The sequence below is a fragment of the Amblyomma americanum genome, chromosome 10 (assembly GCF_052857255.1).
Source record: "Amblyomma americanum isolate KBUSLIRL-KWMA chromosome 10, ASM5285725v1, whole genome shotgun sequence".
Classification (NCBI taxonomy): domain Eukaryota; kingdom Metazoa; phylum Arthropoda; class Arachnida; order Ixodida; family Ixodidae; genus Amblyomma; species Amblyomma americanum.
The window spans coordinates 127,728,415-127,740,553 of record NC_135506.1 but is presented as its reverse complement, the minus strand read 5'-3'; the positions used below and the strand labels follow the sequence as shown (position 1 = coordinate 127,740,553).

The 12,139-nt window shown below is 42.6% G+C and overlaps 2 protein-coding genes across 2 annotated transcripts in view; both read right to left on the bottom strand.

Annotated features, from left to right (window-relative positions):
* Positions 1-11,746, bottom strand: part of LOC144106973 (uncharacterized) — a 129,708-nt gene extending 117,962 nt beyond the window's left edge. Inside the window, exons 1-2 of the mRNA XM_077639943.1 lie at positions 10,558-11,746; positions 4,054-4,333 (exon numbers count right to left, since the gene is read on the bottom strand). The gene's annotated coding sequence lies outside the window, so the exon portion shown is untranslated. The remainder of the gene's footprint in view (positions 1-4,053; positions 4,334-10,557) is intronic.
* On the bottom strand, positions 4,354-10,409 carry LOC144107308 (uncharacterized). The gene is made up of 4 exons (XM_077640302.1): positions 10,295-10,409; positions 9,883-9,973; positions 9,259-9,342; positions 4,354-7,088 (listed from the first exon to the last, which is right to left on the bottom strand). Exons 1-4 carry the CDS (start codon positions 10,407-10,409, stop codon positions 6,626-6,628), a joined length of 753 nt encoding a protein of 250 aa, XP_077496428.1. The 3' UTR covers positions 4,354-6,625.
* Positions 11,747-12,139: the final 393 nt, after the last annotated feature.

Sequence of the window (12,139 nt, the reverse complement as noted above, 5' to 3'; positions counted from 1 at the left end):
AGCCAGCAAGGCTTGACGAGCCCTCGGCCCCTACATATACAAAGGCATCAGCGGAACAAAGAATACATATTGTGCAACAGTATCACAATAACAAAATTAGTACTACAAACTTTTGATGCAAACACTGAATAAAAAGGAAAAATGAAAAGATTATAAAAGCAGACTAATTTTTGAAACACAGGAAATGTTTACAAAGGTCACGGATCGGCGTACTAATTATGTCAATATTTTTATGATGTAACGTGTTTAGGTGTTTAGGCAACTGGAAGGCAATCATTTGTAATCCGTAGTTTGTTCTTGGAGTTTTAGTCTGCCACGGGGAGTGTTGTCTAGTGTTATACAGCTTCTCGCTCGGCGTTAGGGAGGCCAGTCTCCCCAAATAATCAGTATGACGAAGTAGCTCCTTCTTATATCTCGAAAGCAGTTGAAAACTATAGATGTCAAAAATTTTCATAATACATGCATCTTCAAAGTACTGGTTTGTATGCTGGTTGAAACTAAGCTGGAATATGCACCTTATCGCTTTCTTTTGAAGAAGATAAATTTTGTCAAGATTATTCAGAGTGGTCATGCCCCAGACAAGGTGACAATAATTTAAATGGGACAAAAACAACGATTTGTATATGAGCTCCTTAATCCTCGAAGGAAGCATTGTTTTCAGGCGATATAGGTGTCCTACGACTCGAGCGAGTTTAGGCAAGATAGTATCTACATGATGGTCCCATGACATTGTTTCGTGAAAGACGACTCCAAGTGTTTTAAATTTTTCTACTATCTCAATCTCCTCTGAATTAAGTAGTAGCTTTTTATTTGTATGCAGAAGTTTATTCCTTGGTCGGAAGATAACAGCCTTGCTTTTATTCACATTTATTTTTAACCCATTTAGTTCTGTCCAGGTGTTTAGTTGGCATAAAATATTGTTTCCTTTGTCTATCAGGGAATCGCAGTCATTCGTTGAGAGGAAAATACTTGTGTCGTCTGCATAAATAAAAAACGATGCTTGGTCGGTGATGTTTACTATGTCGTTAATAAATAAGTTGAAGAGCAAAGGCCCCAATATGCTACCCTGCGGCACTCCACATTTTATATTCTTTAAAGAAGACTCAATACCATTAATGGTTGTATATTGTGCACGATTAGGAAGATAAGAGTTTAAAAGTTGCAGAGGAAGACCTCTAATTCCATACATTTCAAGCTTTCTAATCAGCAGTTCGTGATTTAGAGAATCAAATGCTTTTTTGAAATCTACGAAGGTAGCTAGCACGATATGTTTCTTTTCAAAACTGTTTAGGATATATTCTTTCTCGTGAAGAAGCGCAAGCTCAGTGGATTTATTCTTCCGAAATCCAAACTGCCATCCTGTTATAATATCATTTTTTTCTATGAATTTTTGCAGTCGCGAGAAGATAAGCTTTTCTAAGCCTTTAGAAAAGACAGGGAGCAAAGAAATAGGTCTGTAATTTCCAAGGGTGTTCTTGTCACCTTTCTTGTAAATAACTACTACTTTAGCCACCTGCATTTTATTTGGAAATATGCCCTTTAAAAAACATAAGTTGAATAAATAACTTAGTGGCGATGATAATATGTCTATAACAAACTTAATTGGCTTGACCTGGATATCGTCCGCATCACAGGCCGAACTATTAGAAAGTTCCAAAAATGCCGACACAACCTCAGCCTCAGAAACAGAATGAAGGAACAAGCTATTTTCTAAGCGATCATTAATGTAGGGGTAGTCAGTATTGTCACAAGGCATGCTTCTGACATCTGTGAAAAAGCTGTTAAAAGCGTTCGACATAGCGGCACCCGTGAGGACATTATCGCCACATGTTATGGTTTCAATAGCGCCTTCCTTTCTCGAGGGCTTCAACAGCGAATTAAGTTTTTTCCATAGCAGGTCTGAATTATTACTACATCCTTCAAAATATTCACAGAAATATCGATCTCTAGCAAGCCTAATATCTTTGTTTAGCTTATTTCGATAGGCTTTAAATGTTGAAAACACTGCAGGATCTCTACATTTGATAAAGTTATTGTATATTTTGTGTTTTTCCTTTATTCGCTTTAATAAATCACGTGTAATCCATGGTTTTCTTATACGTGTCGATTGCCTTTTGGTTACATATGGAAAATGCTTTGCGTACACTTTTTTCACAGTATCAATAAACAATTCATAGGCGACGTTGCAGTCTTCCATAGAATACAGCTCAGAGAAATCTGCGTTGCTAATATCATCGCGGAACATTTCTAAGCTTTTTTCAGAGACGAACTGGGTAGCGTGACATGACTTTGTTTTTTTATGGCGGTTAGTCTTTTCAACACCCATAAATATACCAAGGTGGTCACTAATGTCACATAGCAGTACTTCTGATTCAACACATGAGGTGTCATAATTTGTAATAAAGAGATCAAGTAAAGTTTCAGTAGAACAAGTAACACGAGTTGGTTTAGAAATGACATTTTCACAGTTATTGCTCTTAACCACAACATTGAAACATCGCATATGAATATTGTCACACATCATGTCTAAATTCAGGTCACCACCAAGTATTATCTTTAACTTTTTTTCATTTATAAAGGCAAGAAAGTGGTCAATGAAATTAATGAAGTTCGAAATGTTTCCGTCTGGTGGTCGGTAGATTACAGAGAGAACCATGTCGCCGGTAATTACAGTCAATATCTCATAGTCATCACTGCAAACACAATATTGATCAAGCGTGTCAGATTTCAGTTCGTTGCTTACAAGCAAAGACACGCCGCCGCCACGACGACTGCTGCGGTTAAGAAAAAAGCTCTTATAGTGGGGCAGAATGAACGTCTCGTCATCAGACAACCAAGTTTCGGTGAACATGATAACATCATTGCTGAAATGAAATGAAGATAACAATAGCTCTATTTCCGAAAGTTTATTATTTAGCGACCGCGTATTTATATGAAAACATTTAAATAATGAATGGTACTTCAAACCAAGAACGTCTTTTAGTTCCTCAGGGAGCAGGTAGGAAAAACTCATTTTTGTTGTTCGCTTGTGTTATCCGCACTTCGAAGTGGTAGCGGCTTAGGTCACGATCTTGTCAAGATCACACTCATCTTTGATTAGATAGGCGGCTTCGCCGCTTTCTTTCCTCACGTAAATTCTACCATGTCTGTACCATGCAAAACGGAATCCATGGTCATCGGCCCACGTCTTTGCACGCTGCAACAGTTGCATATTCCGCTTTGTGAGGTTCTCGTTCAGGTATATGCAGCACTTCTCATCTGTCCGCAGTTCGTTCCTGTTCCTAAGCCATTCATCGCGTGTGCCTTTGTTGGCAAAGCGAGCAAGGATTACGGGAATTTTAGAGCCCTTAGCCGGCAGTCTGTGCAAATCGTTAACTTCCTGTTGGGTCACCGCGGGTAGCTTTATCTTTTCGGCCACTTCGTTCACTTTTGATAGCAAGTTCTCGCCTGGACAGCTCTGAACTCCGTGGATTTCTAGGTTGAGGGCACGGCTGTGCTGTTCTAACGTGTTCATGTCCTCCTTTAGTTGGCGTAACTCGACCTGTTGACCACCTTCTACCTTCTCGACGCGCTTTAGCAAGCTCTCGATTGTTTGGTCTTGTTCGTCCACACGAGCCAATAGCTCATCATACTTTGATGACATCATTTCCACCGAAGCCTCGAGATCAGCAACGGTCGCCTTCAGGCATGACAGTTCATTTACCTGTTTAACAAGATTTGCAAACATGATAGCATCGACTCCGTCCTCCTCGCTCTTTTTTTCTTTAGGCGTTTGCCGCGATTTGCCTGAACGACAGAGTGGGCATTTATAGCTTTTACGAGCTGCGTCTCCCCTTGTGCGGACAACTGTTTCCTGCAGCCCTGAACACGCACCGACATGGAAACTGTAAAAGCATTCAGTGCAGACAACTGATGCGTCATCAGACTCCACCGGTTCGTTGCACTTGAAGCAATTCACGGACATTTTACAGGAAGGGGAGGGGAAAAAATCAGTTGGCAGCAGCAGCAGCAACAAGAATGCAGAACAGCCAAATTACAAGACAAATTACACACCTGCACAGAGCAGAAGTTTAGTGTCGCGTCCTCGCGCCTTCGCCGCTGCTGCCAATGTGAAGAATCCGGGGGGGTGTGTCCCAACCAGCTGTAGATGCCAATGTTGTCTGTGCTTGACGCTGTTGGCGCGAGATTTGGGCGGCAAAGTCCAAGAAAGTCCCCGCAGAAAGGCCGCACTGGTCCTGGGCACAATGCAGGCTGGATCCGCCCGCTTTCGTTGACGCAGTTTCCGGACACCAAGGTGCAGCAGTTGGCCCAACCGCGGAGAATTATCCGGACACTGCACAGAGCAGAAGTTTAGTGTTGCGTCCTCGCGCCTTCGCCGCTGCTGCCTGTTGGGACTATAAATGAAGCAACGCAATTGGCACTGTGATGATTGACTTGCAGCCTTTCAATCTTTTCTTTAAATGTAATGGAGTGGTCTTCCTAGTTTTTTTTGCCAAGAGTATTAAATTTTTGTCCTTTTCATTTCTGTACTTTTGTATTTGCATGCCATTTCTGTTTTTTTTTTACATTGAAATATTTTTAATATACACTGCAGATAGATGATGTGGTGAAGAATGGCGTATTGTTAATTGCAACTGCGCTTTAATTAAATGGCTGTGACCGTTCTTTCTTACTTTATATCAAAAGATATGGTTTTACCTCATCACAGTAATATCCCAGCTGGTGTTGATTTGCTAATGGGAATTGCTTTTTCTGTGGTTTTATTTGTCCCAGAAGGAACAGTTTTTTTTTTCTTTAGTGTATATATGGTCCTAATAGGGCATCAGCTGATTTTGTGCTGGGCTCATCTTCTGGTCCGTACTGCGAACTTCTGGCTGAAGTGGGATTTGCTAGCTCCTGCTCAGAACTTTTTGTTGTTGAATTAGCAGCCTTTTCTGTCATTGATGTTCCTGAACCGTGCACTAACAAAATTTTTTAGCTGAATCTCATGATTTTTCATGCAATAAATTGCATAAATAGTACTTAATTTGAAAAAAAATCTTTGCTTATTTATTAACCATACTCCACTAACACCTGTGGCCTGCCCTTAATGAGGGAGTATATCATGAGCCCATGGTAAATGAATGTGAGCTGTATAAGTTTCTGATATATGTTGTGTGTATTGCAACGCTTTGTTGTTGGTGGACCTATGTTTGAAGCTCTGTGTTCTCACTATAGGCAAATCTAGCTGTGTGGTCCTGCAGGATGACACATTTTAGTGTAGGTTAATTTCTTCTGTTCTCTTCAGTTCTTGGAGTATGCTACTGCCTGCCACCTGCTTAATGTAGCAAGAGATATTGGTACACAAAATGATGTTCATGTGTGATGCTTGTGAAATAAATTTTCGTGCGTAAATCATGCAGAGTAGCCTTTCAGTTTTGTCTCCATATATGCTTGCATTCTTCCCCCTGGACAGTAAATGACAAGAGGCAGTGTGTAAGCTAAACTGCTGGAATATGAGACCGGTGTGCGACAGAGAAATTTTAGACAGTTATGCTCTACAAGTAATCAGAATGTATATTCAACTAAACACCGAGATCTTATTACATATGGTTGCAGAAGATGAAGCATTAGGATTATTTAAAGTACACACATATTGAAATTCAATATAATTGAGGATAAAAGACTAATTTACAAGTGTGCGTATACACGTGCACTTGCAGCCAATTAGTGGAAATATATGGAACCATACAGGGTGAAGCATGCATACAAAAGCAATTAATGAAAGTTATAAAAAATGTCTACTGCTTACTAGACGGAATAAAAGAAAAACTATGCATTAGTTAGCAGGCTTGGAGAATGATGGGAGGAAGAGGTTCATCGCTCAATTGCTCCAACCACCCCATTAAGTGCTGCACTCCCCTAGTGAGCAGCAATCTTTCTTCAATGGCCATCCACTGCTTTGTGTGTTAGCTTCGGGCACCGTAAGATGGCTGACAACATGTTCAAATGTGCATTGTGTCCTCTGAACAGTAAATGACAACAATAATGAGAGCTATACTGCTGGAAGGATGGTGTGTACTAGAGAAATTTAGACAAGTATGCGCTGGAAATTTTGTTGCCATCCAATTTATTATCAGTACACACAGAAACAAGTGATCAGAATGTCATTGCATGAAACACGCATGCAGATCTTATTAGAGGGTTGTAAAATTTATTAAAGTATGTACACAATATGAAGTGCAACCACGAACGAGATGAATATACGTGTGTCTAAGTGTACCCACGCACACACACATACTACCTCAATGAAAAGAAAGGCGAACAACCCGGCGCCAACACGCCCCACTGTTGGAATTTCTTTTCATCGCGCTTTTACCTGGGTGGTACGAAAAAGACGTTAGAGTTGTCCTAGAATGTATCATGAACGAGTCTAATGTGTTTTTGCTATCACCGAAGTAAAACCGCGGTGAAAAGAAATTGAAACAGCGGAGCGTGTTTGCGCTGGGTTCGCGTTTCTTTCCATCGAGGTAGTGCATAGCAACTTAGCGGAAATATACGGAACTGAACACAAACATATAAAAGCAATTATCAATGAAAATTAAATATAAAAAGCGCTGACTAGACAAAAAACGAAACATTAAAACTAAGCATTATAGTAAGGAGGGCTTGGAAAGCGGACTGGAGAACGGATTGGGGAATGAGCTGGGGCATGTATCGGAGAACAGAGTGAGACAAGCTCGCGCCGTTCAAGTGCTGCAGCCACCCGCTCAAGAGCTGCAGTCCTCCTCTCTTCAGCAGCAACCTTCCTCCCTTCAAGAGCCATGCGCTCCCTGTGCCGCTGCTGTCTGTTAGCTTCGGCCACCTCAAGATGGGCGACGGCACTCTCGAGCACTGCACGAGAGGTGTCTGTCCTGGGCCTCTTCCTGGCTGGGCCTGGTTGCTGTTGCAGGGGGCTAGGCTGCGCGGATGGGCTTGGGGGCTGCGAGTCGCCAGCAGCAGTGCTGCCCCTGCTCGTGCTTGGTTGCGAGCTGCCGGGAATTGGGCTCGCTGTGGCAGTTACCCTGCTGGGGCCAGGCTGGGGGCTGGCTGCAGGTTCAGCCTGGCTGCTGGTGGCAAAACAATGCGACATCATTATGCACTCCTTGCACTAAAGAACAGAGACTTTGTAGTGCATATGTGTTATCCCTACACAAAGGGCACTGTCATTCATTTTGTAGTCATTTAATTTCGTACATAATTCTGCTGGCAGCAAAAGTCAGCTGAGAAACTTTGGTTTGGAGCCTCTTTCACACCATTTACGAAACAGGAATTAAAATTCTATCAAATGCTTTTCAATTTCGGTTTAGCCAAATAAATTATTTAGCAGTGCAGATTGTTTTGTCATTTTGTTCAAAAAGGTCTACCCTATGAAATTAATCTGTCAAATTTATTGTTGTGCTCTAAAGAGCCATTAAAAAAAATATAGGAGGAACTTTGTAATGCGCACACCACAGTTACATTTACAAATAAGCTAGAGCACAGAATTTTCAAGAAGTGCAAAGTAATTTCAACAGCTCAATGTCATTTCAAACGTATCAAGGTCCATTTTCAAAAAATTAGAGCATTTTATTCCCAGTAATTCTCGATTGCCGTCAGGGATGGCACAATATCGCTCAAAACATGAAGCCTTATATATGTGGTGCCATAATGTTCGTAATGTATTGGGCCACTATTTCACATGTTGGCCACATTAATCAAGAAAAACCACTCATTTGTAGACAAAGTAAAATTTTTCAATGCATGTGACCTTCCATGTGCCCTTAAACCAGCTGTTTATTGCCTGCCATATCATTCTGTGCGAGGTTCAGTGGCTTCCCTACACACACCCTTGTTTCTCTGAAGGCCCTTCCTTAATTTGTAGTGAATTTTTTTCATACCTAACTGGTGGATGTAACTGCTAGGAATGTGGCTGAGAATGTGCCATATATTTGTGGCAGTCCAGTTATTTTATTACTAGGAAACACACAGATATATAAGTTTTTAATTGTGTCTTCAAGTGGCATGTAGGACTAGAAAGGCCCATGACTGCAACACTCATGACAAAGAGTGCCAACAATTGCTTTCCTTTAGACAAGGATACAAGTCATATATTAAGAGACAAAGGTAAGGAACAAGGACTGCATGAAATGTGTCCAGAAACGGCACAGTAGCTCGGAATACTAATAAACCTTACAAGAAGAAATATCGCTGTCAGTCGCCTATCAAAGACTTGTTAAACTCTGCAAAACACGCATCTTTGCTCTGAACTTAACAGATCGAGTCAGTAATTAAACACAGACACCAAGAAGTCATGTGCATGCTCAACACTACGCACACGTGGAAGGTGTACATCAGAGCTTTGATATCAGCCGTGATGATTTCTTGATTGCTTTATAATTATTGAGTGAATAGTCGGACAATGCGAAGAGCCTGTGCTTGTACATATTTAACCAACTGTGTGTAGCAGCCATAAATTTTGCTACCTAGATGTTTCAGTGTCATGCAAATCATCACGGCTGATATTAAAGCTCTGATGTACACCTTCCACATGTGCATAGTGTTCAGCATGCACATGACTTCTTGGTGTGTGTGTTTAATTACTGACTCGATCTGTTATGTTCAGAGCAAAGATGCGTGTTTTGCAGAGTTTAACAAGTCTTTGATAGGCGACTGACAGCGATATTTCTTCTTGTAAGGTTTATTAGTAGTCCGAGCTACTGCGCCGTTTCTGGACACATTTCATGCAGTCCTTGTTCCTTACTTTTGTCTCTTGATATATGACTTGTATCCTTGTCTAAAGCGAAGCAATTGTTGGCACTCTTTGACATGAGTGTTGCTGTCATGAGCCTTTCTAGTCCTACGTGCCACATCAAGACACAATTAAAAACTGAAAAATGACTACCGCTACTAACCTAGCTTCAACATTCCCCTGATTTTATACTTGGGGAAACCCCTGGTAGTGTTTGATTTCAAATATGTTTTGCACGACATGCACTGTCTTTTTCAAAAGCAACCAAGCAACTGGATTGGTTCTTTCGGCATGTAATGGAGCACATTGCACCCCTTAAACTTTAAATCTTTAAGGAAAACATTCCTCACTATCTGAGGCCATTTGCTGTGTAGTGGTGCCATAAGGATTCCGCTATATGGCTAGGAGGCAAACCCAATTTACTAGTTCTTATTTCGGCAATGCCTGTGCTACAGTGCATGTAAATTCCCTGTCGCACTTGTCGTGTGCAGAAAAAAAAAATGACTCACTCTTGGACGCTCCGGACGAGTCCTGGCCCCAGCAGGTAGGGTGGGTTGATGCTGTGAGCTTTTTCAAAAATTTCAGCGAGCTCCCTGAGGACAAAAAAAAATTATGATCCATTTGACACATATATATGACATCACTTAATATGTGTACAAACACATTATTTCATGCATAAAGCTTGACATATCTACTCAGTGACGCAAGACACATGTATAGCTAGCTTGTAACCATGGCCGGCATGCATAATGCCTGATAGTTGCCCAGCAGCAAAGCTGTTGACATGAGCACAAAGTCCGGGTTCATGCCTCTCAGCAGCTGTATGCAATTGACAAAAAGACAGTCAATTTATCTGCCCAAATGTTGCTGTGTAATCTATAACACCCTAAAATTACAACAGGAATTACATTATTTAGACAAAAGATGCCCAAAATTGGTACAGTTAATTATTCTGTCACAAAATCTACCTGCACAAAAAAGTAAAAAATGCTGCAACGTTCTTAATTCACAGGTTTGTGGAATGACTAAACTTCTTCAGAGGCAAAAGTCACGTATGTAGAATCAGGAAAACAAAGTTTTCCATTCAGTAGAAGTTAATTTCTCTACTGAGATCATGTTCTACGTATACTTACTCTTCAAACTCGCATGTTCTCCGGTCCGCCCCTGACTGGCTATTATGCTGTCGCACCGTTTTATATTTTCTCTCTAATTTCTCCACTTGTTCTCAATTTGCGAATGGGTCAAATGGCAACCGAATTTGGAATTCACTAAATCTGCCAAATTTTCCCAGAATTGCCTTTTAGTTTTTAGGCGTTTAGAAGGGTCTGATTTGAAATTTTTATATTCTTGAATCAGGAAAAGAACTTTGGCCCGAGGTCACAACTCCTCGGGCTCGATGGTATATGTGGGACGGGGGCTGCCGGCGCATTCAGCCAAACCTGCACGTTGTCTGCAACCAAAGGAGAGCATATATATGTTGCGCATTAAGTACTGATCAAATATTGCATATACATACAAGCGAGAAAGGTACACGTACGTACGTACCTGCTGTCGCATAAAGGCGCTGGTTTCCGTGGACAATGGGTGCACCGGTGTCGTCGACTGCCTCAAAAATTTCTCTCTCCACACCTTCCAAGATGATTCTCAGCGGCGCGGCCATCTCCTCCGAAATGAACGTATGAAGTGAAATCGTTGGAAGGGAGGTGACGTATAAATAAGGGCCGAAGAAGATGCAAAAGATAGCATGCAGAACGAATGACGCCTGCTAGACATACGTAAACCGCCAAAGAAACAGAATAAGATACTACCCGTAAGCTTACACACGCACGCATGCATGTCGGCACCAAAGTGATGCCGCACGGGTGCCGAGCAGAGCTGGATGCCGAAGTGCTGTCCGAAACAGAACGATATCGCTCAACCCCTGCAAGAGACGAACCAAATTTAAGATATGTTGATACCAGAAGAGAGATATCGATATCGTAGACGCCACAAACTAAGAATTAGATACCACTTAAGCCAGCAGCAAAAAGCGCTACAACGCATGCACGCCGGCACATATGCTTACATGCACATCAGAGGAGGGCGCCGACACGCGCGTACATGTGCTGCAATAAAACAAGACCGGAAACCAACCGCGTGGAGTTCACGAGATAACGGGTGCATACCGTATATGAGACGCCCGTGTCTCATATATACGATGCATCCGTTAATTATCTCGTGAACCGCGTCTCACGCGTGTGTACGGGACGCTCGGAGCGCGCATGCCGATACGATCGAGCCGAAACCCAGAGGTGCGAACGAAACAGGCGTCGTTAGCGGTCGCTGAGCCTGCAAGAGAAAAAAAAGCAAATAAATATATACAATACAGCTGTACCCGCCGCGCAAACGAAAAGATATAAGCGCGCTAACGAGTTTGAGAGAGATAAAGGCGCGCCCGTTTGAGACGCCACGCAGAACTGCCGAAATTTGCGATATGATATCCGAAGCGCGGCCATCGTCGTTCGAAAAACAAATCGGGCGCGTCCGCTGAACCTGCAAGACACGCAACAAAGATAAATACGGCTGATTCAAGAATAGATATATCGTAGACGCCGCAAGAAGAGAAGGTTACCAGCTGCAAGCCAGCGTACAAGAGCACTCATGCATGCATGCAGTTTAGAGAGATGCCGACGTGAACGTAGTAAAATAAAATACGACCGGAAACCAACCTATCTTCTCAAGTAATCAAGAGAGGAAACAACGCTTCGCGCGAGACGCCGCGCGGAGATGCCGAAATAGGAAGCGTCAGTTGAAACGAGTAAACAGGATACGGCTCGGAGATTCCACTCGAAATAAGATACGGTTAGGAAAACAGCACAGATACGAACGCGAACGCCGTTTCTGCGCCCTAGCTATTAACCACCCAAGCTGTCGCGAATGCGCCTCCCTCCATTTTGTTGTCTGCTAGCCGCCAGAGCGGAGAGCTGTGGAACTAGCAGACGACGCTGCCAGCACAAAATCGTCCTGCTGGCGAGTCTGGCTGCCAGCTGTCAGCCCGAAACCGCCCAGCCAGAGAAAATCGAACGCGTTCTGGGTAGCCACCGGAAGTGGGCGGAGCAGCCCGAGAAAATCGAGCGCCTGGCGGCGCGCTCTGGTAGCCCGCGGGCTGCCTGCGGGCTGCCAGAGGTGGATAATCGAAGAGGCCCAGTGGTGTTGTGCGTTTTTATCGTGAACAATTTAAAAAATTTCCCCGCCTCAACCGCTGGCTCATTTGCCGTGATACTGCACACAGAGTTTGCGTATTACGGTAACTTTTGTATGGTAGCAAGTTTGACAACGGTACTTACTTAGTTGAGCCGTGCATGATGCGAAGACATAATCGTCTACGTAGAGATTGGCAACTAAATAATA